The 22,026-nt window shown below is 36.5% G+C and overlaps 1 protein-coding gene across 1 annotated transcript in view; it reads left to right on the top strand.

Annotated features, from left to right (window-relative positions):
• The first annotated feature begins 2,869 nt into the window (after positions 1–2,869).
• Positions 2,870–22,026, top strand: part of LOC108695348 (muscle, skeletal receptor tyrosine protein kinase) — an 80,050-nt gene continuing 60,893 nt past the window's right edge. The window contains exons 1-2 of the mRNA XM_041563466.1: positions 2,870–3,092; positions 14,707–14,833. Coding sequence (XP_041419400.1) covers positions 3,014–3,092; positions 14,707–14,833 — 206 coding nt within the window. The 5' untranslated portion in view covers positions 2,870–3,013. The remainder of the gene's footprint in view (positions 3,093–14,706; positions 14,834–22,026) is intronic.

Raw genomic sequence — 22,026 nt, 5'->3', positions numbered from 1 at the left:
ATTAACTCAGCTTGTTAATAAGTCAAAATTCCTTTTAAGACCAGGAAATATCATATTACAGAGAATAAAAGGAGATTTCTGTTCATCAGCTTTTATAGATATCATAGTAAATGCAAGAAATGTGCAGCTCATCAGTGTCATTAGCAGTGTTCAACTCAATTAAACATTTATTAAGACAGTAGTCTATGTTCTTGAAGTGGTTTTTATCAGTTCAAAACATACATCCCAAAAGTTACGTCACTATGATTATGTTTCCTGGAAAATAATCATTTCCTTGGAGTGAAAAAATGATAGTCAGTGAATCCCCAAGACTTATAATTATAACCAATATGGTGAGACAGGGACATACAGGGAACAGAAGAGCATTCTGGATACAGTTATGGATGGCACTGGCAAACCTATACAAATTATAAATAAAAATAAATTCTTTGCAAAGACTAAGTTCTAATAAGAAAGTGCCACAAAATATAATATCTAATAGAAAGCAGGGCTATAATTATATAAATGCACCTGTCCACCATTGCAGATGCCTTCAGGTGCTAATGAAACTTTAAAAAAATAGGAAAATGCCCTTGTATCTTATCCAGAATGCTCAGGCCCTGGGTTTCAAAAAAAAGCACCCAAGGCTTCTTTATACAGATGTAAAAGGGTAGGGTATCTAGTCTATGTCACATATGCTCTGTTCTTTACAAATTAAGGAGTTCTGCTTTGGGCAGACTAATATTCAACACTACTAATATTGAGTAGGATCTTGAATAAATTCAGCAAATTCCCGAATAAATAAAGTATACTGTACATGCATGGTTTAAAGGGCAGTCAATCCCCCAAATAATTCTAAGCATAATAGCAATACACCTTGATTCAGCCCAAAGTTGAGTACAAGTTGATATTGGCATTTATTCCACCAGAATCAGATCTGCTAAAAGATTTGCAAATTTGTACCAAACAAAGATACAAATTATATAGTTGCTGTTTGAATCATCTCAGAGCCGGTTTATAATGTAAATCATTCATGTTGCCAGGCCACGTCTTTATCATTGCCTTCGACTTTAGTAATCATGAGCATGCTGTTACCGGGATCATGCACCAGTGCTTATGAATCACACTATACCAACAACTAATTGCTTACATTATATTGCTTTGTTAGAATGATTATCTCATTAATGGCACTAGTAGTATAATTGTGTTTGCTCTTCGCTCTCAAGCTTGCAGTGGGTATATTTGTATTATTTTCCTAAAGTGTAGTTACTGCACATTTCTGCCTTCTAGTAATATCATTATTGTAAATAATACATGGCAGGAAATTCACCTTCATATCATTTCCATTTTTTGTGCACCGTTTGCTTCCTGTTGCTATTTTATAACCCTCTTTAACCAGCCTTATCACATTGTTATCTCATTTTATAAATCCACATTATTAGCCTGACATTTCTGTTGAGTTTCCATCATGCATTAATGCTTTCTATTTTTGCACATAACCTGTGAATATTCAGAGACGGCAAACACTGAAATATCTTCTTCTGTGGTAAAAACAAATATAGTTACATTTGCTTATGGTGGCTCCTTTGATCCCCTGACCTAGTAGCTGTCACAACATCAACTCCCTCTGTGTTTTCACCATTAATTACAACAAAATCCCAGACCTCCTTATTTGGAGGAATACTGCAGTATAATGAATGTCGGAACAGGTGGTTATGGCCAGGCTGTCAGCTTGCATAGCAGGAATGACTCAACAATTCCAGAATATAGAACGGTGTCTCAGAATGAACAACAAAACACTCACTTCTTGTCAGGCCCGGTCTGACAGTTCATCGCTTCTGGCAAACATTGGGTCTGGTGCACTCAAAGATGTGCGGGTGGTCTTTATTCTATCTTGGTTCATATCCCACACACTTCATTTGGTCCAGATGGTATTCCAGTGTTGAAGCTAGGAAATATTTCCTAAATATACTAATAACCTGATGATTTTAGTTAGACAAAAATATCTGAAATAAGTTTTAGGCTATTGGGACAATGTCTAAACCTATTAAAACTTCTGTTTGTGCAGGGAAGCAACAATAAGGGAAGTGAATCTTGCAACTCCTGGGGGGCTGAGTAACCTATTTCGTTACACAACATTGTTTCTGGGAACAATTTTAGTCATTTGTAAATGTTAATAAATCAATAAATCTATTTCTTGTGCAAATTAAAGCAGCACCGCACCATAAAATAGATGACACCAATTATACCCTATCTTTTCTGCATTTTACATATTAATCATAAACAGTTATTAAAGTAACGATTGTGCTTATAGACTTAGGGGGTTATTTACTAAACCCCGAATCCAAAAATCACGAAAAACAAGTGATTTTTTTTTTTTATAAAATCACAAATATTTCGGAACTTATTAAACCCAGAGGATGGAAAAGTCTAAATCTGAAAATCTGACCTGTCGAGGTTGCATATAAGTCAATGGGAGAAGTCCCAATGATCTTTTGATACCCCGAAGTTTTCGGGCGAAAAGCATAAGAAATCGTAGTTTTTGTGTAAATAAAATTGTGAAAATCTGAGGAAAAATCATGAAAATATGATTTTTTTACCACAAAGCCAATTTTCAGGAAAATGTAATAATAAATAAGCATAAAAAACGCGAGTGGATTTGATCAGAGTTTGTAGCAGAAAATATTGAGACCAATTCGGACTTTGATAAATAACCCCCTTAGTGCTTTTAACTGTTGTCCCGAGCCTACCAGCACAATGTTCCATTAAAAAGGATTCTAAACGGATTTGCTTTCTCTTGTTTCCTGAGCCCAGCATTCTCACATTGACCTAAGTAGATGTATGCCAGCTGGTCATGTCCATCATTCCAACCAAGTCACAGAATTCCTGAATATACTTAGATCCGGCCAGGCCTGCTGCACAGACAGTGATCAGTTGGAGGAACGCTTGGAAAAAACATGGCTTAAAATGAAACAGGCTTAGGATTTGAGTCACTTTCTCTAAGGAAGCTGTTTTCTTGGTGGGAGAATTAACCATGAAAGATTTACCATACATTCCACTTCTCCCGATCTTCACTTTGGCGGCACTGGGCTTGACTGAAAGACTCCCCAAAGGTTTGTTTGAACAACCTCGACTTGTAGCTTGGTCACGCTATGTATTGAGGCAGAGAGCAAGGAGGGGGGTTGTACTGTATATTCCAATTGTTGAGTTTGTTCGGGAAGTTCTTTGATTCGCCTGCTTGCAGCTGCTGATAGTGGAGTTAGCAGGGCTGATATTGCAGAAAACTTTCTACTGGAAAATTAACAAAGTAACATTTAATATAGTCTTAAATTCTTCACTTTACAAAAGCTGCTTCATTTATTCTTTTAATTTTAGATTGAATGCATGGTGTCACTGTTGTGTTGAACATCTAGGGGGTTATTTACTAAACCTTGAATTTATCTAGTCGTGCTTTTTGTGACAAAAACTAATTTTTTTTTTTTTTTAAATAAAACCTCTAATTTTTTCAAGATTTATTATACCCCAATGCTGCAAATAGCCCAATCCAAAAATCCGCTATTTCCTACCTGTCGAGGTCCCGTATAAGTAAATGGGATAGGCACTTAACTCAATTTGAAGTTATTGTGGTCTGCGATGGGTTTAGCCCAAAAATCTGACTCTTTTTGGGTTTTAGGGCAAAAATTCTGGAAAAAAGCCAGAAAATTCGAGCGGGTTTTTACTCAATTTTATTGTGTTTTTACACGATCCGATTGATTCAGGTTATTTTATTAATAAATAAGGTCAAATTGAACATGGGAGTTTGGTCATGTTTTTTTATATATAAATTCTGATTTAAGTAGATAACCCCCTTAATGTAGTATGTACAACTTTCAAAGAACAATTGGCACTGCATAAAACAAACAGACTATGCATTTAGGGAAACTGATCTTTACAAAGATGATTATTTTCTTGGGCGTAAAATTCACCTAAGTAAGGGATGTCCAACCTGTGACTTTCCCACTGTTGTTGGACTGCAACTCCCGGTTCCATCTTCCTTTGTTTGACTGGGAGTTCCAGTTTGACAACAGCTCAAAGGCCGCAGGTTGGATATTCCTGACATACAGTACATACTAAAAATATATTATCATACAAAATATCATACAAAATAATACATCAATTGCACGTCTGATTCTGCAGACACGGGTCAAATGCTATCTCTGCCCTACCGCAAATATTGATGTCCAAAATGAAGCACCTTTCTTATGACATACAGTTAATAAAATAATCTTTTCAATAGAAATATATTTGATTCCAATCTAAAACAGGATTGTGCTTCCAATGCTGCAAAAATGCAACTGCTAGCATCTCTTCAGGGAAAATTGGGAAATTTAGGTCAGTAAAAGCTGTTCAGTTGTTGAGAATTGTACATACAGTATATAAAAGCCGCAGTCTATGTAAACAAGAATGTGTTATAAAAATCATTGATTTAAAATCAACGGTCATTTTACTGCTATTTAGGAAAAACCCATAGGGACTTGGCCCTCTTGGGTCCCTGCCGGCCCAGACCATCTACCCCGGTGATCTACAGCTGGTGTATAAAATAAAGAACTGTGCTGCCACGCGTTTGCGCATGCGCACAGCGCATGGTGTTTGCACGTGCAAGCATCGCGTGCACACAGCGTGACTATTCGGCCAGTTGTGCAGGGAATTGGATGTCGGGAGGGGGCCCCCCGGGGACTGCCATTATTAAAGGGATTCTGTCATGATTTAAAGGTGTTGTTTTTATTTCTACTTCTACTGTTTACACTCCAAATAATTCACTCTACATGATAAAATGTAATTTCTGAACCAGCAAGTGTATTTTTTCATTTATAATATTGGTGTGTAGGCACCATCTCAGGTAATTTTGCCTGGTCATGTGCTTTCATAAAGAGTCAGCACTTTAGGATGGAACTGCTTTCTGGCAGTCTGTTGTTTCTCCTACTCAATGTAACTCAATGTGTCGCAGTGGGACCTGGATTTTACTGTAGAGTGCTGTTCTTTGATCTGCCAGAGAGCTTGTGTTAGTGAGCTTCTATCTGGTTACCTTCCCATTGTTCTGTTGTTAGGCTGCTGTGGGGGAGGGGTGATATTACTCCAACTTTCAGTACAGCAGTAAAGAGTGACTGAAGTTTACTGGTGTGTTTTGAAAAAAAACATGTTTTCCCATGACAGTATCCCTTTAAGCAGAAAATGAGGTTGGCCTGTAATATAAGATGGTACTACAGGGCTGATTATTAAATTCCAAAGCTAGTTGAATTGGTTTATGTGCTGTCATGTAGTAATTATCTGTATTAATTACTAATCAGCCTTATACTATGACATTTATATTCAAGTGTACTGTATATTGTGAGTGGGCCCCTAAACTCAGTAAGTGACAACAGCACAGAGCATGTGCAGTAAATGAGCAGAAAGGAAGATGGGGAGTTACTGGGGCATATTCAGAGACACAGATCTTCCCTCCTAAAGGGCTGTGATTGCCTTGGGCTGGTACAGAAGCCCAAACATAATGTACAGCATGTCTAGCCTACTTCTTTAGTTAAGCTTTAGTTCTCCTTTAATCAGACCCCATAGTCGCCATTTTGCCATCTACTGACTTTTGGGCATCCGCTGCAATATATTCACAGTGGGCAGGTGCAGGCAGATGAGAGTACGCACAGGGGGCAGGTTAGGTTTCTGATGCACCAACACAAAACATGAATTCAAACATGTGTACAGGCCCGGATTTGTGGCAAGGCTACAAAGGCCCGGGCCTAGGGCGGTAAAATATGAGGGGCGGCATGCCATCCTGCTGCTCTGTGTGGAGCACTGGGGACACGCACCCGTGAGCTCGCCGTTGGGGGGCAGTGTGGGTGCTAGGACCATGCAGCCCAGGGGTGCTAGGACCAAGCAGCATAGGCCCATGGCCTAGGGGCAACTGGGAAGGAAATCTGGCCCTGCATGTGTATAGAACCTTACAACTGACAGTTGGTAGAAACATGTTTCACCCCAATATATCTTAGTATACAGTGGATTTGAACTCCACATTAAACTGTCCATGCTCAGAGGGGCTGCTGTATGCTGATGTAGACTGTATTTTTGCTTTGTGCAGGGCTGTTTGGGCTTTTATGTACTCAAAATGTCAGGGACTAGTTGGAATCTCAGTCCAGACATGACGCTCTCATATTATGGTTAGGATCCAACAAGTGTTTTGACATCAGTGCAAAACATGGCAGGTCGTCCTGCATCAGTTGAAAACATTAAACACTGTTATCAACTGATACTGATGGGTAACAGATTAATGATCTTTATGAACTGATGTGCTCTCTTTTGATTGCAAACAAGCCAGAGCTAGCTGTAGCCATTTTATTACAATGTTCCATGGGGCATTGCCTTTACTGCATCCAACAGAGGGAGGGAAGGTCAGGCTTTTATAAGGTTACATGTTCTAATGAAGGATTGCTGCAAAACTGAAAGTAAAAAAAAAATTATGCAAGATATTTACCAGAATAGCTGTAAAAGTCACTTTACTCTGTGATTTTCAATGTAAGGTTTTATTTCAACTATGCTTCCTTACAAATTTTGTTAAGCCAAAATAAGACATTATGGAGGAAATGTAATTAAAATTTGCAAAGTGCAAAACTAATAAAAATTTGCAGGTTGCAATGTAATATTCTTCATTAGACTTTTATTGCATTGTGAATCTTAATTGTGCAGTGCAAACCCTTTACTCCTGCTCTGGAGTTTCTTTAAATATTTTGTTGCAAAAATCGGCTTGCGATTGCGACTTTTTATTACATACACTGCGAACTATCACAAACTATAAAATTTGCATTCAATATCCTACTGTCACATGAGGGACAAAGTGTTTGCAAAGGCAACATTTTCATATTGGGAACATTTGTTCACATTACAAACGATTGCAAACGATTTTTGCGTTACCAACCAATATTACATTCCCCCCCTTTTTACACAAATATGCCATAAAGGGTACGCATGGTTAAACATACAGGGTACGCATGGTTAAACATACAGGAAAATAATGCTTAGTTAACGATTCTGAAAAGCTCTATGTGCATCTTTCCAAAAAATTTCTTCAAAGTGCAGTAGGGTTGATTAATCTAGATAAGACACTTATAAATAAGAAAAAAAATTTGCATTGGGGAATTTAATCGCACATAGCACTACTTACATATGGCATATTTTTTAATGCAAACATAATGATTCATTTTATAACAAGTTTATTACTTATTGGGGCCCATTTACTTAGTTCGAGTGAAGGAATAGAATAAAAAAACTTCGAATTTCGAATGTTTTTTTTGGCTACTTCGACCATCGAATGGGCTACTTCGACCTTCGACTACGACTTTGAATCGAACGATTCGAACTAAAAATCTTTCAACTATTCGACCATTCGATAGTCGAAGTACTGTCTTTTTAAAAAAAAACCTTCGACCCCCTAGTTCGCCACCTAAAAGCAACCAATGTCAACGTTCGATTGAACGAATAGCGCTAAATCCTTCGACTTCGATATTCGAAGTCGAAGGATTTAACTTTGACAGTCGAATATCGAGGGTTAATTAACCATCGATATTCGACCTTAAGTAAATTTGGCCGATAGTGTTCACTGTTTCATACTATACAATTCACAATCTTTCTTCCACTGGTACATGGGGTCACTAAATACTTTCCTTGTCCACAAAAGCTATACTAAATTCCGACAAAGTAGACATTTTTGGCATATCTTTTACGTTAATGACTTTAATTACAGCTCCCCTAATATGAACAGTACTGATGAGCCACCATTGGAGTACATAGGCAGTTACTGGCTGCATCCTATCAGTATTTTAAAGGGATACTGTAATGGGAAAACATGTTTTTTTCAAAAAGCATCAGTTAATGCACTGAAATCCATTTTTCGAAAGAGCAAACTGATTTTTCTATAATTCATTTTTAAATCTGGCATGGGGCTAGACATATTTTCAGTTTCCCAGGAGCTGTTTATCAGTGCACATGCGACTTGTGCACTGATAAACTTCAGTCACATGTTACTGCTGTACTGCAGATTTGACTGATATGGCCCCTCCCCCAGCAGCCCATCAGCAGAACAGTGGGAAGGCAACCAGATAGCAGCTCCCTAACACACGATAACAGCTGCCTGGCAGATATAAGAACAGCACTCAATAGTAAAAATCCATGTCCCACTGTGACACCTTCAGTTACATTGAGTAGGCGAAACAACAGCCTGTCAGAAAGCAGTTCCATAGTGCAGCACTGGCTCTTTCTGAAAGCACATGACCAGGCAAAATGACCTGAGGTGGCTGCCTACACACTAATATTACAACTAAAAAATACATTGGCTCCGGAATGAAATTTTATATGGTAGAGTGAATTATTTGCAGTGTAAACAGTATTTAATAATTTAGTAATTTAATAATACTACACCATAAAAATCATGACAGAATTCCTTTAAATATTCTGCTTTTAAAAATCATACAGTCCTTAACGTATAATATTGGTCACTAAATTGTTGGAGACTTGTAGCAGTGGGGAGTGAATGCATATTTACTCTAAATTATATTCCAAACAGCCCTACTTGAAGGTCCATTACAGTAAAATTTGGGATGAAAACTTTCTTGTTGAACTAGCTATTCTTAGATCTATGGCTCAATGATACCAGTGTTTTCCTATATCTACAGTATAACCTTGTTACTCGTTATTGGGGGGGGTAGCCAAAGGATGAATCAATGCAGACAGTATATTGATGCATTGGGTAGCGTCAGTGTGGGTTTGGTATAGAGTGGATTACATAAGTGAAGCACCAGTTTTATACATTACATATGCGTTTACTATTTCTGCTAAAAAGAGGCTGCACGGATTGCATTTCATTTAGATGCAATGTAAATGCATTTCATTGTAATCAGTCCAGCAACTTGCATTTATTAGAACTGTCACCTTAATCTATTATCTATTATATATTATCTATTATATCTAGTATCTATTATACTTGTGCAAGTTGGGTTGGCAAATATCTGCATTTTTAAATGTATTGTTCATGTAACATGTACCTTGTTGAATACTTAGGACGAATGGCAGCTTTATTTGTAGGCAGTACCAAGTAGAACCACAATTTTTTTATGGGTTTTATGGGCAAAAACTAAATTTTTTTTCGTGGAAAAAAAACCCTCAAATTTTTCACGATTTATTATACCCTGAAGCTGCAAATCCGCCATCTCAAATCTGCCAAGGTCATGTAGAAGTCAATGGGATATGTCCTTTTACATATTGAAGATATCGTGGTTTGCACTTTGTCCAATAATCTGAAAAATTGTAGGTTTTCGGGCAATAAACCAGAAAAAAGTCGAGCGATTTGGAAGTCAAATCCTAAAAATTTGCACGATTCAGGTTTTCACTTATTCTATCGAGTTTTTTCCCCACTGACTTTTTTGAGTTATTCTATTAATAACTAAGATACAATAGTGGATGGGAGTTTGGTTTAATAAAAATACGAGATAAATTCGAGTTTTAGTAAATTACCCCCTTAATGTTACTTATTTTTCTATAGTATTTTAGTATAAAAAACAGTTGCCTTCTTTTTATGGCCTTACAAGTATACTCTGTTCTTTCGGGGGGTGAAGTTTATGTAAACTGTGGTCCTTCCTGTTCGGTCTTTCAAGTATTATTTATTGTTCTGGTCACAGTTTAAAACAAGATGAAACTGGACCTCATTACTGAGAGTTTTCAAATTTACCCATATGCAGTAACTCATATCACCCTACTACTGCAGTAAATTGATTTCGAAAACATTTTGTTGTGCATTATCTTACTGTAAAGTGTTGCGTAACAAAGTGTAAACATATGAATACAACTTGATGATGACTATGAGTGAATACCAAGCTATCACCCAGGGAATTTCCAAGACTCTACAGTATTTTGAGAGGATTGTTTATAATTATTTTATTCTAGACATGACTGATAAACATTAAATCATTAGAATCATTTTATTCTAGACATGACTGATAAACATTTAATCATTGGAGATGGTGATTTTGTAACCAGGGCAGCCATGTTGTTCTTAGTGTGCACTTATAACTGGAGTCTTTTTTAATTAACTATTTGATGTGTGTTCAGTTATTCTGTTTCCTAAATAAATGTTGTTGAATAATTTAGTATGTGTTAGTCAAAGCTTTTGCAATATCGTTACTGATAATGTTCATCCCATTCCTCTAACATATTTGCAGATTATTATTATTATTTGGGACTGCCATTTGCTATATTCTACATTCTATATTCAGGTTATGTACAAACTATTTGGCCCTTGAGGGTACATTCACCTTGTGATGCACTTTCTCGCTAGCTGAGTGATGGCAGATAGGTTTATAAAGAGAGTCATTTCTTTTCTTTACACATGAGAGGAATTCATAGCCACTAGCTGGGCATTAAATACAGAAAACAGACCTTGGCCTTTGTCGATCGTTGGCTGGGTAGCAGACGCTGCAGATGAGACGTGGCAAAATGTGGCACAGATTAATTTTGTGTATAAATCCCCTCAGTTATATGTTACTTCCATAAGCAATGCTGTTGCTGGTATTGCTGGTAAATAAATGCTTTGTTACTGTGTAACAAATTGCCATTATTCACCCAGGAGGCCTGTAAATGACATTCAGTCAGCAATATTGTTCTTTATTAGATCTGGATTTATTTTTTGAATTATTCAGCCTAGTGTAACTAGTGTATACCAAAGGTATAATTGGTGTCTTGCTTTGAGCAAGTTACTTTGCTCACTACAATTTAGTGAAAATGTATTTTGCTCAGGACCCGCTGCACAACTTGATCTTATACTATTCATAAAGACATCATTAATCTTCCCTAGTAAGATCAGGTTGTAACACCTATGCTATGTTGCAATCACAAAGTAAAACATGAATCTCTCATGTGTGTATGTTTATTAAATCCCAAAAGTAGAAAGAAATGTTTGGTTTACCATGTCTCCTGGAGGCTTGTTCAAAATATGCCAGTTTCTCATTGGTGCTAGAGAGTCCTGTACCTCCATCAGATCTATCGCATTCAAAACTGACATGGCATGTTTTAGAACGGCAAGCAAGTCTTATTTAAAACTGCATATTTAATAGAATGTCATTAAAAAGTGCCATTTATTTAATAGGTGCAGTGTGCCCTAGTGCAATTTTTTTTAAAGCAAATTGCCATGTTTTTACCCACAATGCAGCATTGTTCACAAGATTTTAGAGTCTTGTCATTAGCATGTAAATCTTTTGGTGCAAGCCTGATGTGTATTCATCCTGTTATGGGAAACAAAAATACCAGTGGTGTAACTAGATATTACTGGGCCTCACAGCAAATTATTTTTCAGGCCCCCAAAATGTCTAGAGATTGACCTGTTTTTCCAGTATTTATTGAAATTGTATATGAATTAGGGCCTAATAGGGCCCCCTATACCTCCTGGGCCCCACTGCAGCCACAGGATCTGCTTCCTCTGTAGTTATGCCCCTGAATACCACCACAATCAGGGTGTATTAACTTATTTACAACTGCAACCGCAACTGCTCACTGAATTATGTAGGGAGAAAGGTAGTGTCAGATAGAGCACATGGTATTGCAAGAATCCCCATGCCACCAGGTATGTCCCAGAAATCACATTTAAACATTAAATCCCTTTTGAAGGGAAACAAATCCAATTGGAAGCATTGCTTGTTCCCCCATGGTTTCTGTTCTTATACAATGGATTACACTTGTGTTAATTAGTTCATCAGACAATTGGCTGATCCTAAACAGCAATCGGGTCACTATTTGAGGAGGAATAATTGTTTACTGTGTTGTATATACTTCAAAACACTATAGCAGGGTGACATGTATCTCTAACCTTGTTGTGACCTAGCAGGGCCTGAACAAATGTTGGACGGAAAAGGCATCTGATCACCTCTGTGTTAAAGTTAACCTGTTGGCTAGTAGCAATAAACATGCCCTATGCATTTGTATTGGGCCCCTGCTAAATAGTTCAGTGAAGAGCTAGACCAACACCTTATACAATATAAATAAGTGCAATAGGATTCACTCATTTTTAATTCTACTGATTTCACTTTTTTTTAACTCTCCCCGTCTATTCATTATCAGGTAGTTTAATAGTATGACCTTTTGTGTTGAACTTAAGGTTGGATTCTTAAAGCCACAATTCAACCCACAAGCAGTTAAAAAAAAATTTAGTGCTGCAAAATATGTTGGTGCTATAGTGAATAGAGTCCCCCCTATTGTAAAATATAAGGATATTATAAGTTACCGAGGAGTTTCATGACCATATCAAAACAGCAGGCCAACGGCCGAGTGTTTTTATACAGGTCATGGAACTCCGAGGTGACTTCTTATATCCTCATATTTTGCAACAGGGGGTACTTTATTATAATATACAAGTTTCAGTGACTCATGTGACAGAAATTACATCACGAAGCTCTGATTATAACCAATGACATTACTATGCATCGTTTATATAGTGTATAAAGTACCCCCTCTTGTAAAATATAAGGATATTATAAGTTACCGAGGAGTTTCATGACCATATAAAAACATGAAACGTGGGTATTATAATAAATAAAGTACCCCCAGTTGTAAAATATGAGGATATTATAAGTTACCTCGGAGTTCCGTGACCTGTATAAAAACACTCGGCCTTCGGCCTCATGTTTTTATATGGTCGTGAAACTCCTCGGTAACTTATAATATCGTTAGAATTTACAAGAGGGGGTACTTTATTCACTATATAATTTATAGGATATTGATGGCGCTTGTGTATTATATATAAATAAGGGATTATATGAATAAGTGAATTAATGTGGTACCACAACTAGTTTAATATGAATAGTAAAATAACAGATCATACTTGAAAGGTTATGGGGATCAAGTGTAAGTTTAGGTAGGGTATTTGTTAGTTAGGCCTATATTTTTCCCTTGCTACCATGTGTATTTTAGGCCTAAATCCCAAATAATTGCCTTTGTACATTATAGATTTACTTTTCTGGGATTATACCAACAAGTGTCTTATACTCACAGACAGAGGGCAAAAGTAAACTATTTCATTGGCAGAAAAAGGGATATTTAATACCAGTTCCACATCCACCTAATTTAGTATGTTAGCTGCACTAAAAGAAAATAACGTTACTTTATAAAATAAAGGGATACTAATATTGAACCACTACAACAAAGCTATTTTCTGTGCAAAGTTATAGCATTTTTCTCTGTTGGGCACTTGGGCATTTTAGCCAATATCTGCACAAGAAACATCACAACTCATCAAAAAAAAATACTAAAACTCAAACTGAATAGAAAAAAATTGAACATATTTAATTACAGGAGTTTACCAGTTGTTTTATAATCTGTAGATTGGTCCCACCCCATTTCTGTGGCCAAATGACACAGCAGCAGTGACAGGCAAAATAAGGAAGGTAATTGGCTAGGTAGGTTTAACTACTAGATTAAATGAGGAAGGTATGATGGCTGGGTGATTAATATCTGTAACTAAACAATGCTCCATGATTCTATTTGCAAAATTAAAGCGTTTTATTTAAAGTTCTGTATACAGACAAATAATTCTGCACTTTGCTGCAGAAAGTAGGGGCCACCATAGTAAACCAAAAATATCATTTTGGCTATAGGTATGTATGTACATTCATTTACTTCTGCAAATCAAATTGTTTATAGGGCTTGTCAATATGATTCCTTAACTGCTGGACTTAGTTGTTCAGTAAGAGAGGCTAAATGAGAAAAATGGAACTATGAAATTGTACGGCACTGTATATGCTAGTACTTACTGTACATATAAAGTTATAAGTACATACATCTAGAGAGGAATATAAAAAAAATGTTTATTTTCTGAACATCTGCTTAGGTATACAAGGTGAATAGTAGCTGCAATGGTAGGAACTAATGGGCCATTTATTTAGGGTGCAAAGTGCAAAATAACAGGCGCTCTGGCCTAGGGGCTCCTGTACTTCATCTGTCCCTGACAAGTGCCATAAATAATTTTGTCTATCATTTAATACCATATAGTGGAGGAGAGGAAGCCCTATCTATCGAAATCTAAGACTAATATCTTTGATTGGTGTTGGCACCTTTTGAAGTATTTTTCAGAAGTATTGCTACATATCACCATTTTTTGTCTGTAACAAATGCCACAGAGAAATTTGCTGAATCACTGAACTTGCTGTCTCAGTCTTATGCCTCATGTTTTATTTTTATTCAGTGACATCTCTTTATTTTTTATGTTCAGTCATGACAGGCATGACAGCCTCAACTCTCAGTAACATATGTGATACTCAAGGTGTCATTTACTTAACAGTGGGCAGTTTGCAAAGTGCCACAAACTGCCAGGTTTTTTTTGCACTTTGCATGCTGCCTTCCATTGGTCCTAAACTGCCGCTTTTTGGAGCACAGAGACCGGTGGCTGCACTAATGAATCTTAGTTTGGCAGCATTATATTCATGAGGAGCTGGAGAGGGATGTAAGTAGGTATCTCCCCCTCCTTCCCACTACCCATCTGGCAGAGGATGCAGGCCACAATGGGGCCCTGTCCTTACTGCTTATGGAAGCTATACTATAAATGCTTTGCTAATAAGGGATTTTCCAGATAAAAAAAAAATATTATATTGGATTCTCAGTGGATAACTGTCATGCTTTTAAGTATTTGATGTAGTGGAAAAAAAAACATTTTCTCTTATGCAGCTCCTTTCATCACCACTCCTCTCGAGACACTGGATGGATTGGTGGAAGATGTTGCCACTTTCATGTGCGCAGTTGATTCGAATCCCTCATCGGAGATTACATGGACAAGGAACAACATTCCTATCAGGTTAGTATTGGAGCCTTTGTAAGGAAATTCATTTCAAAAGAATGTAAAAAAATGGTACAGTACGTGTTGGATGTAGTATATTATCATTATGCTTTATTTGTATAGCTCTAACACATTTCCAAGTGCATAGATTATACATCTAACACATCAGTCCCTTCCCCAGTGGAGCTTACAATCTATTCTATGGTCTCCGTCAAATTCACACACTAAGGATAATTTTATCAGAAAACAGTTAACCTGCCTTTATGCTTTCGGAGTGTGGGAGGGAATGAAGCACCCGAAAGGGAAATTCACATGAGGGTCCACGGGAAGATCATATAAATGCCATGCAGATTGGATACATTATTCAAAAATAAGCACACATTGAGCATTTTTGAATGCAAAGAATATCTTAAAAAACAACATTATCTCCTGAACAACATATGGATTATTTTTATTCTATGGTTATTATTCATAAAGCAAAAAGTAAAGGTTGTGGGAGCACTCCATGGCTAAATAAAAATATACTAAAATATGATGGAAGTGCTACTGACCTGGCCAAATTCACTACAGATGTAGAGAAAAAGAAAAGATATTGATCAATGCACATTCCCTGGTCCCCTGTCATATAAGTAATCTATGCAGATGCATGTATATACAACGACAGGGGTTTTTTTTGTTACAAAATTATAATCATAAGATTGATAAGCCACCATACCACGTCAAGGTAAAACCCATATGACGGTCCCTAACTAATTACGTCTGGTTATAATACTCAAATGCTAAAGCCTAAATGCTTAAAAAAAAAACCCTATCTTTGGAAATACAGTACATGCATCTGCATAGATTACTTATGTGATAGGGGACTAGGGAATGCACATTGATCAATCGCTCTTCTTTTTCTCTGTGTCTGTTATTCATAAAGAATTATTGAATTGCACTATTTTTACATATTTATATTTGAAGTTTGGGTTATCCCAAATTGGTTATAACTGTTGAAAAAGGTATTGATAAATGAACTATATGGATAGATAGATAGATAGATAGATAGATAGATAGATAGATAGATAGATAGATAGATAGATAGATAGATAGATAGATAGATACTAGATAGATAGATAGATAGATAGATAGATAGATAGATAGATAGATAGATAGATAGATAGATAGATAGATAGATAGATAGATAGATAGATAGATAGATAGATACTAGATAGATGATAGATAGATAGATATATAGATGATAGATAGATAGATAGATAGATAGATAGATAGATAGATAGATAGATAGATAGATAGATAGATAGATAGATAGATAGATAGATAGATAAAACAGACAGACAGGCAGACAGACAGACAGATAGATAAAGGACTTGAGCAAATCCCTTAAGCAGATGCTCACTGTGGTTAAATAAATTAATTTGATAGATTGATAGATGATACAGAGAGATTGATGGATAGATGATAGATAGATGATAGATAGATAGATGATAGATAGATAGATAGATAGATAGATAGATAGATAGATAGATAGATAGATAGATAGATAGATAGATATGAAGAGGACATGTATGTAAATCTCATAAGCAGCTGCTCACTGTGGTTGGATAAATAAATGAGATCATCATATATGAATGCTACTTGGAATCAAACATAAAACAATTTTGCATAGTTTTGGTCTTAGTAAAACAAAGGATCGAAAGCCTTGCATTAACTGAACTTATGCTGTAGAAGCCTCAGATCTGAAAAGCTGCCAGTATGCACCATGTAATTCAAATCAACCACTGTAATTCACATTACATTAACGCAGAACAATTCTTAAGCTCAATAAATATCTTGTACCATTTCCATGTTAAATTCATTTCAAACTTATTCGAAACACTGACAGAATACATACACGAATCAGCCTGATTTCAAAGTATATAACAAACTAGTAGCCCTGGTAAGGAAGAGTAAAAAAATAATCTGATAGCAGTAGAGGACCAGTTGTTGAAGACTTATCCTTCACACTTCAGTCTGTAAAATAACACCCAGTAACGAGGAGTAGGATTTAGGGAAAGGAAAAAGAAATGAAACTACTGTATATACAGGTTGAAATGTAACCTTTCTGGATGCTGCATTGTATAATATGGTGATTGAGGATTTCATTTCAACTCATATGGAGATCATAGACACAAGCCACAGAATGACCATCTTGTAAACTGCCTGCATGTATCCTTCTTCCTCTTACACACTTTAGTACACTGGACAAATTGTACAGGAATGAAACATTAAAATGGGCATTTAAGAAAGCAAGGGCAGTGCACAAGGTACAATTTTGAGCTCAAATTTGGCATGTTTTTTTTACCTGTAATATAGTGTTTTTCCCTGTATATCCAGTGTAATTGGATCTGCACTAAGTTGTGGCTGATGCCATTGCACTTGTGTTTTGCTGGCTGCAAATCAGTTGCAAGTTGTCACTAATATTTTCAGAGTTGGGGTTGAGTCTCTTCCAGACGATGTATTAAAAATTGCATCTGATCCAATGGTGCATCTATTGAAGCAACCAGTTGTGGGAACTCAGAGGTTCCAGGGTGGCGGCAGCCGCAAGGATCCATAGTGTGAATAGGCACACTTGCTGCCAATCATGTGGAAGCGCAGGGCTGTGTTTCGATGCAAGTACCTTTAAAGGGGTGGTTTACCTTAAGAAGAAGATGTTTGGTGTGTTTAGAGTGTCCTATTTATAGTAGCTATGTAATTGGTCTTCATTATTTATTTTCTTAAATAGTTTTTTAATTGCTTTTCAGTTTTCAAATGGGGGTTACAGACCCCAGCAGCTAAAAAACTTTTGCTCCGAACGCTTGGGGGCCGATTCACTAACTTCGAGTGAAGGATTCGAAGGTAAAAAACGTCGAATTTCAAAGTTTTTTTTGGGCTACTTCGACCATCGAATGGGCTACTTCGACCTTCGACTACGACTACGACTTTGAATCGAAGGATTCGTAGTAAAAATTGTTCGACTATTCGACCATTCGATAGTCGAAGTACTGTCTCTTTAAAAAAAACTTCGACCCCCTAGTTCGCCATCTAAAAGCTACCGAAGTCAATGTTAGCCTATGGGGAAGGCCCCCCAACTTTTTTTGATCGAAGGATATTCCTTCGATCGTTGGATTAAAATCCTTCGAATCGTTCGATTCGAAGGATTTTATCATTCGATCGAAGGAATTATCATTCGATCGTTCGATCAAACTATCTGCGCTAAATCCTTCGACTTCGGTATTCGAATTTGAAGGATTTTAATTCCTAGTCGAATATCGAGGGTTAATTAACCCTTGATATTCGACCCTAAGTGAATCGGCCCCTTAGAATGTTATTATTATTGTTTTCTTTATCTTTTTATTCTGGCCCTCTCTTATTCATCTTCCAGTTTCTCATTCAAACCACTGGCTGGTTACTAAGGTATACCCAACTGAAATTCCAAACTGGAACCAACCAACCAATTTTCAATATCAATATCTATGTCATAATAAAAGTTAATCTAATGGTGAACAACCCCTTTAATGATGGTCACTCTCCACTCTCCATTGCATCTATTTTAGAGCACCTTCTGTTGCAGGTTTATTTGTAAAAGACCCCTTATGTCTGAAGAACAACAGGTAGAACAATATGATATTACAGTTTTCTCTTGTATAAAAACATTCTCTCATATCTTATCCTTATGGGGCAGATTTATCAAAATGTGAGTTTAGAGCTTAATAAATAAAAATTCACCTGCATTATATTCAGTCCTATGAAAACTGTATTTATCAAATGTTGAGTTTTAACTTTCACCCTTTAATAAATACACTTCTAAAGATCCCATAGGAATGAATAGAATGTGTGTGAGTTTTTATTTATTAAGCTCCAAACTCACATTTTTGATAAATCTGCCCCATTAATGTTATCCATGTAAAGATATGGAGTGGTTGTAATTCATGCTTTTACTATTCATAATTATGATGTCATATTTTAGTTCAGTTAGAAAAAAAGGCCCCAGAACATTATAAAAGGGAATGGAAATTTTACTCGCAAGACATTTGTTATACTGTAATTTTGCTTGGATACAGTTGGTCTTAAATGTCAAACTGGCCAACTGCTTTGTGATCCAGTCCAGCATAAATAGTGCCAGCTTTGTCCTTCTGTTTATAAATAGCCCTAACAAAAGATGTGACTCTCGTGGAATACTCTAAACAGCCGCTGGATTATTTATGCAGTGGATAGACACTTTGGCAAGGAATATCACTACTCTTGCAGATTGTATTTCTTTGGCAAATAGGTTTTGTTGGAGGTTACAATTTAGATGATTCCGACCACTTGTAGCTTTTTTTAATGTCTTTCTGTTTCAAAATATTTTGCAATACGTGGAAGCGTGTCAGGCAGAAAATTCCAGGCTGGCGCCACTGTATGATTCGCTTTTTCTACCTCTGTAAGTTTGTTTTGCTCCTTGAGTCTGTTTCCATTCCTTTCTATTTCTCATGCCATTCCTCTGGTTCCTTATTTCTATTCACTCTCTATCTTCCATTCTTCCTCTTGCCTTCTTTCTTTTTTCTATGATATCTTTTACTCTACAGAATACATAGGGGTATGTTACTAACATACATGAACTGGGCAGTAACCCACAGTAGCTGAGCAAATAGGCATTTGCATTCACAACTATACAGCTACAGTCTATCTTAAACTGAACAGCCCAATAGTTACTTTGCATATCATGCACGTAAGCAAGATTTATTCATCGATGGATCTGCCAAAAATAAATATATGAGCATTTGTGTGGACACATAGATAGATGATAGATAGATAGATAGATAGATAGATAGATAGATAGATAGATAGATAGATAGATAGATAGATAGATAGATAGATAGATAGATAGATGATAGATAGATAGATATGAGAAGTTAGAAAGACAGATAGACAAACATTAAATAGACTGATAGACAAACATACAGACAGATAAAATGGAATGATAGGAAGACAGATATAGATAGATAGATAGATAGATAGATAGATAGATAGATAGATAGATAGATAGATAGATAGATGCCACTTTTGACAATTTCTATAATATACAGATAATTCAGGATCAATGTTCAGAGAAATTTACTATAAACAGAGAAAGGCTGTCTCACTATCTCAAGCTGCTCCATGCAACACGAGTAATAAAAATAAGCATGCAGTAATGGAACACTGACTACACCTGGTCAGAGACCTATCTGAATGATAGGCAGGAATGACAGACAAATGGCAGGTTTTTTTTTTTGCACAAAAGACAAATTGTGTTCATTATAATCTGTTTAATTGTTTTTATTTATATAACGTAATCTTATATGTAGCTGAAAAGATACAATATACTTTTTTTATACACATAAAGCTGTGTCCCAAGAGGCACCCAATGAAGAACTAAGAAATAAAAGTGTGACCTTTTGTTGCGGGCATAATTGTCAGCCCAAAAACTTTAGACTTCTTTATAATGGTCTGTAAAAATGAGGGAATATTTTTCAGTAAAGGGATTTTAGAGGCATTTAGGCATCGGAACAAAGTCTTTTTTTGAGCAAGGACCTTTGAGCAGAAGCACCATTTAACCTCATGGCCGCCCACATGTTATTTGGCAGAAAACCAGTGTTAAAGTGAATGCATTTAAGATTCCAGCCACCTCCAATATATTTTTACATTAACTGGCATCTGAAAAGGGTAGCACTCATTTCTCTGGGATCCTGCTAAAGAGTAAACATTCTACTGACAGTTTGAGCTGCCTTTTCGACTTGCCATTGAAGTAATAACAAGAACTTGCATGTATAGATGCATTATTGCTTTCTGTCAGCTCTCAGTGGTGTATTTTAGAGGCTTTACTATGACGGAGAGCAAAAACTGAAATAAATTTTTCAAACACATTTTTTGGCTTAAATGTGTTTCCAATGAGATTATCTAAATTTTGCTTGCACAGTACAGCTAAGCAGAACATTTTCTGTTTGCTCACCTTGCACTTATCTAAACAGACAAGGAAAAGTGCCCCTAGTACAAGCAGCTCAAGGACATGAATATTTGTCAGAATCCACCTTCATCAACCCCTGTTATTGCTCATGAGACATATTCATGTCAAGCATCACATGTCTATTAGCTAAGTTCCAGTGTGTTGGCTTGCGGCAATACAGGTAGGCAAACAGTGTTAATAAACACAGAATATAAAGCAGGTACAGATGGTTTGGAAGTGCAAATGAAAGAAAACATCAATGAACAAATCAATGTAATAATGTAATAATGTAAAAAAGGTAAACATTTGTACATTTTTAAAAAATGTTAATAGTCGCTAGTGATGGGTGAATTAATTTGCCAGCCACTAATTTGTGGTGAATTTCTGCGTTTCGCCACAAACGAATTAAATTTAAAAATTATGCAAAAAATCCTCTGCGACAAAAAAAAATATTCAGACGCCCATTGGCTTTAATGCATTTGGACAAAATTGTTGTGTGTATTAAAATTGACGATCTTGTCAAAATTGTCGCACGTCAAAATGTTTTTGAAATTATATTATTCTGCATGCACAAATCTGTGCATGGGACTCCTAGAAAAGGTGGATTTACACTACTTTTATGCCCTATCAATGGAATTCACTGGGAGGTGCAGAATGTATTTACAGGGCTCCTGTTCTATTACTATGTCTGACACAAGACTTACACGCTGGATGAATCAAGCACTTTACACCAAAAGACAAATGTTATACTGAGCATTTTGATCACTATGGCCATGTAGCTATTCACTCAAATAACAGAAGTAGTGATGGGCGAATTTGGGGCATTTCGCGATTCCCAAGAAATAAGTGAAACGGAATTTTTTTTGACACCGGCGAACTTTCACGGTGGTTTCGCAAATTTATTTGCCAGCGGCGAATCGTGGGAATTCACTGCAAATTCGCGCCTGGCGAATAAATTTGCACATCACTAGACAGAAGTTACAATACCTTTTTTTTCATTTGAAAAGATAGCAATACCCAGGGATAGGTTTATGACCCTTCAAGGCTTGGCCTCGTGCACAACGATTGTGGAAAATTAGGGATGCACCGAATCCAAACCCCCGAATCCTTTGTGAAAGATTCGGCCAAATACCGAACCCGAATCCTAATTTGCATATGCAAATTAGGGATGGGAAGGGGAAAACATTTTTTACTTCCTTGTTTTGTGACAAAAAGTCACCCGATA

This window comes from Xenopus laevis, chromosome 1L, assembly GCF_017654675.1.
Source record: "Xenopus laevis strain J_2021 chromosome 1L, Xenopus_laevis_v10.1, whole genome shotgun sequence".
Lineage (NCBI taxonomy): Eukaryota > Metazoa > Chordata > Amphibia > Anura > Pipidae > Xenopus > Xenopus laevis.
This window is presented reverse-complemented; position numbering and strand designations above follow the sequence as displayed.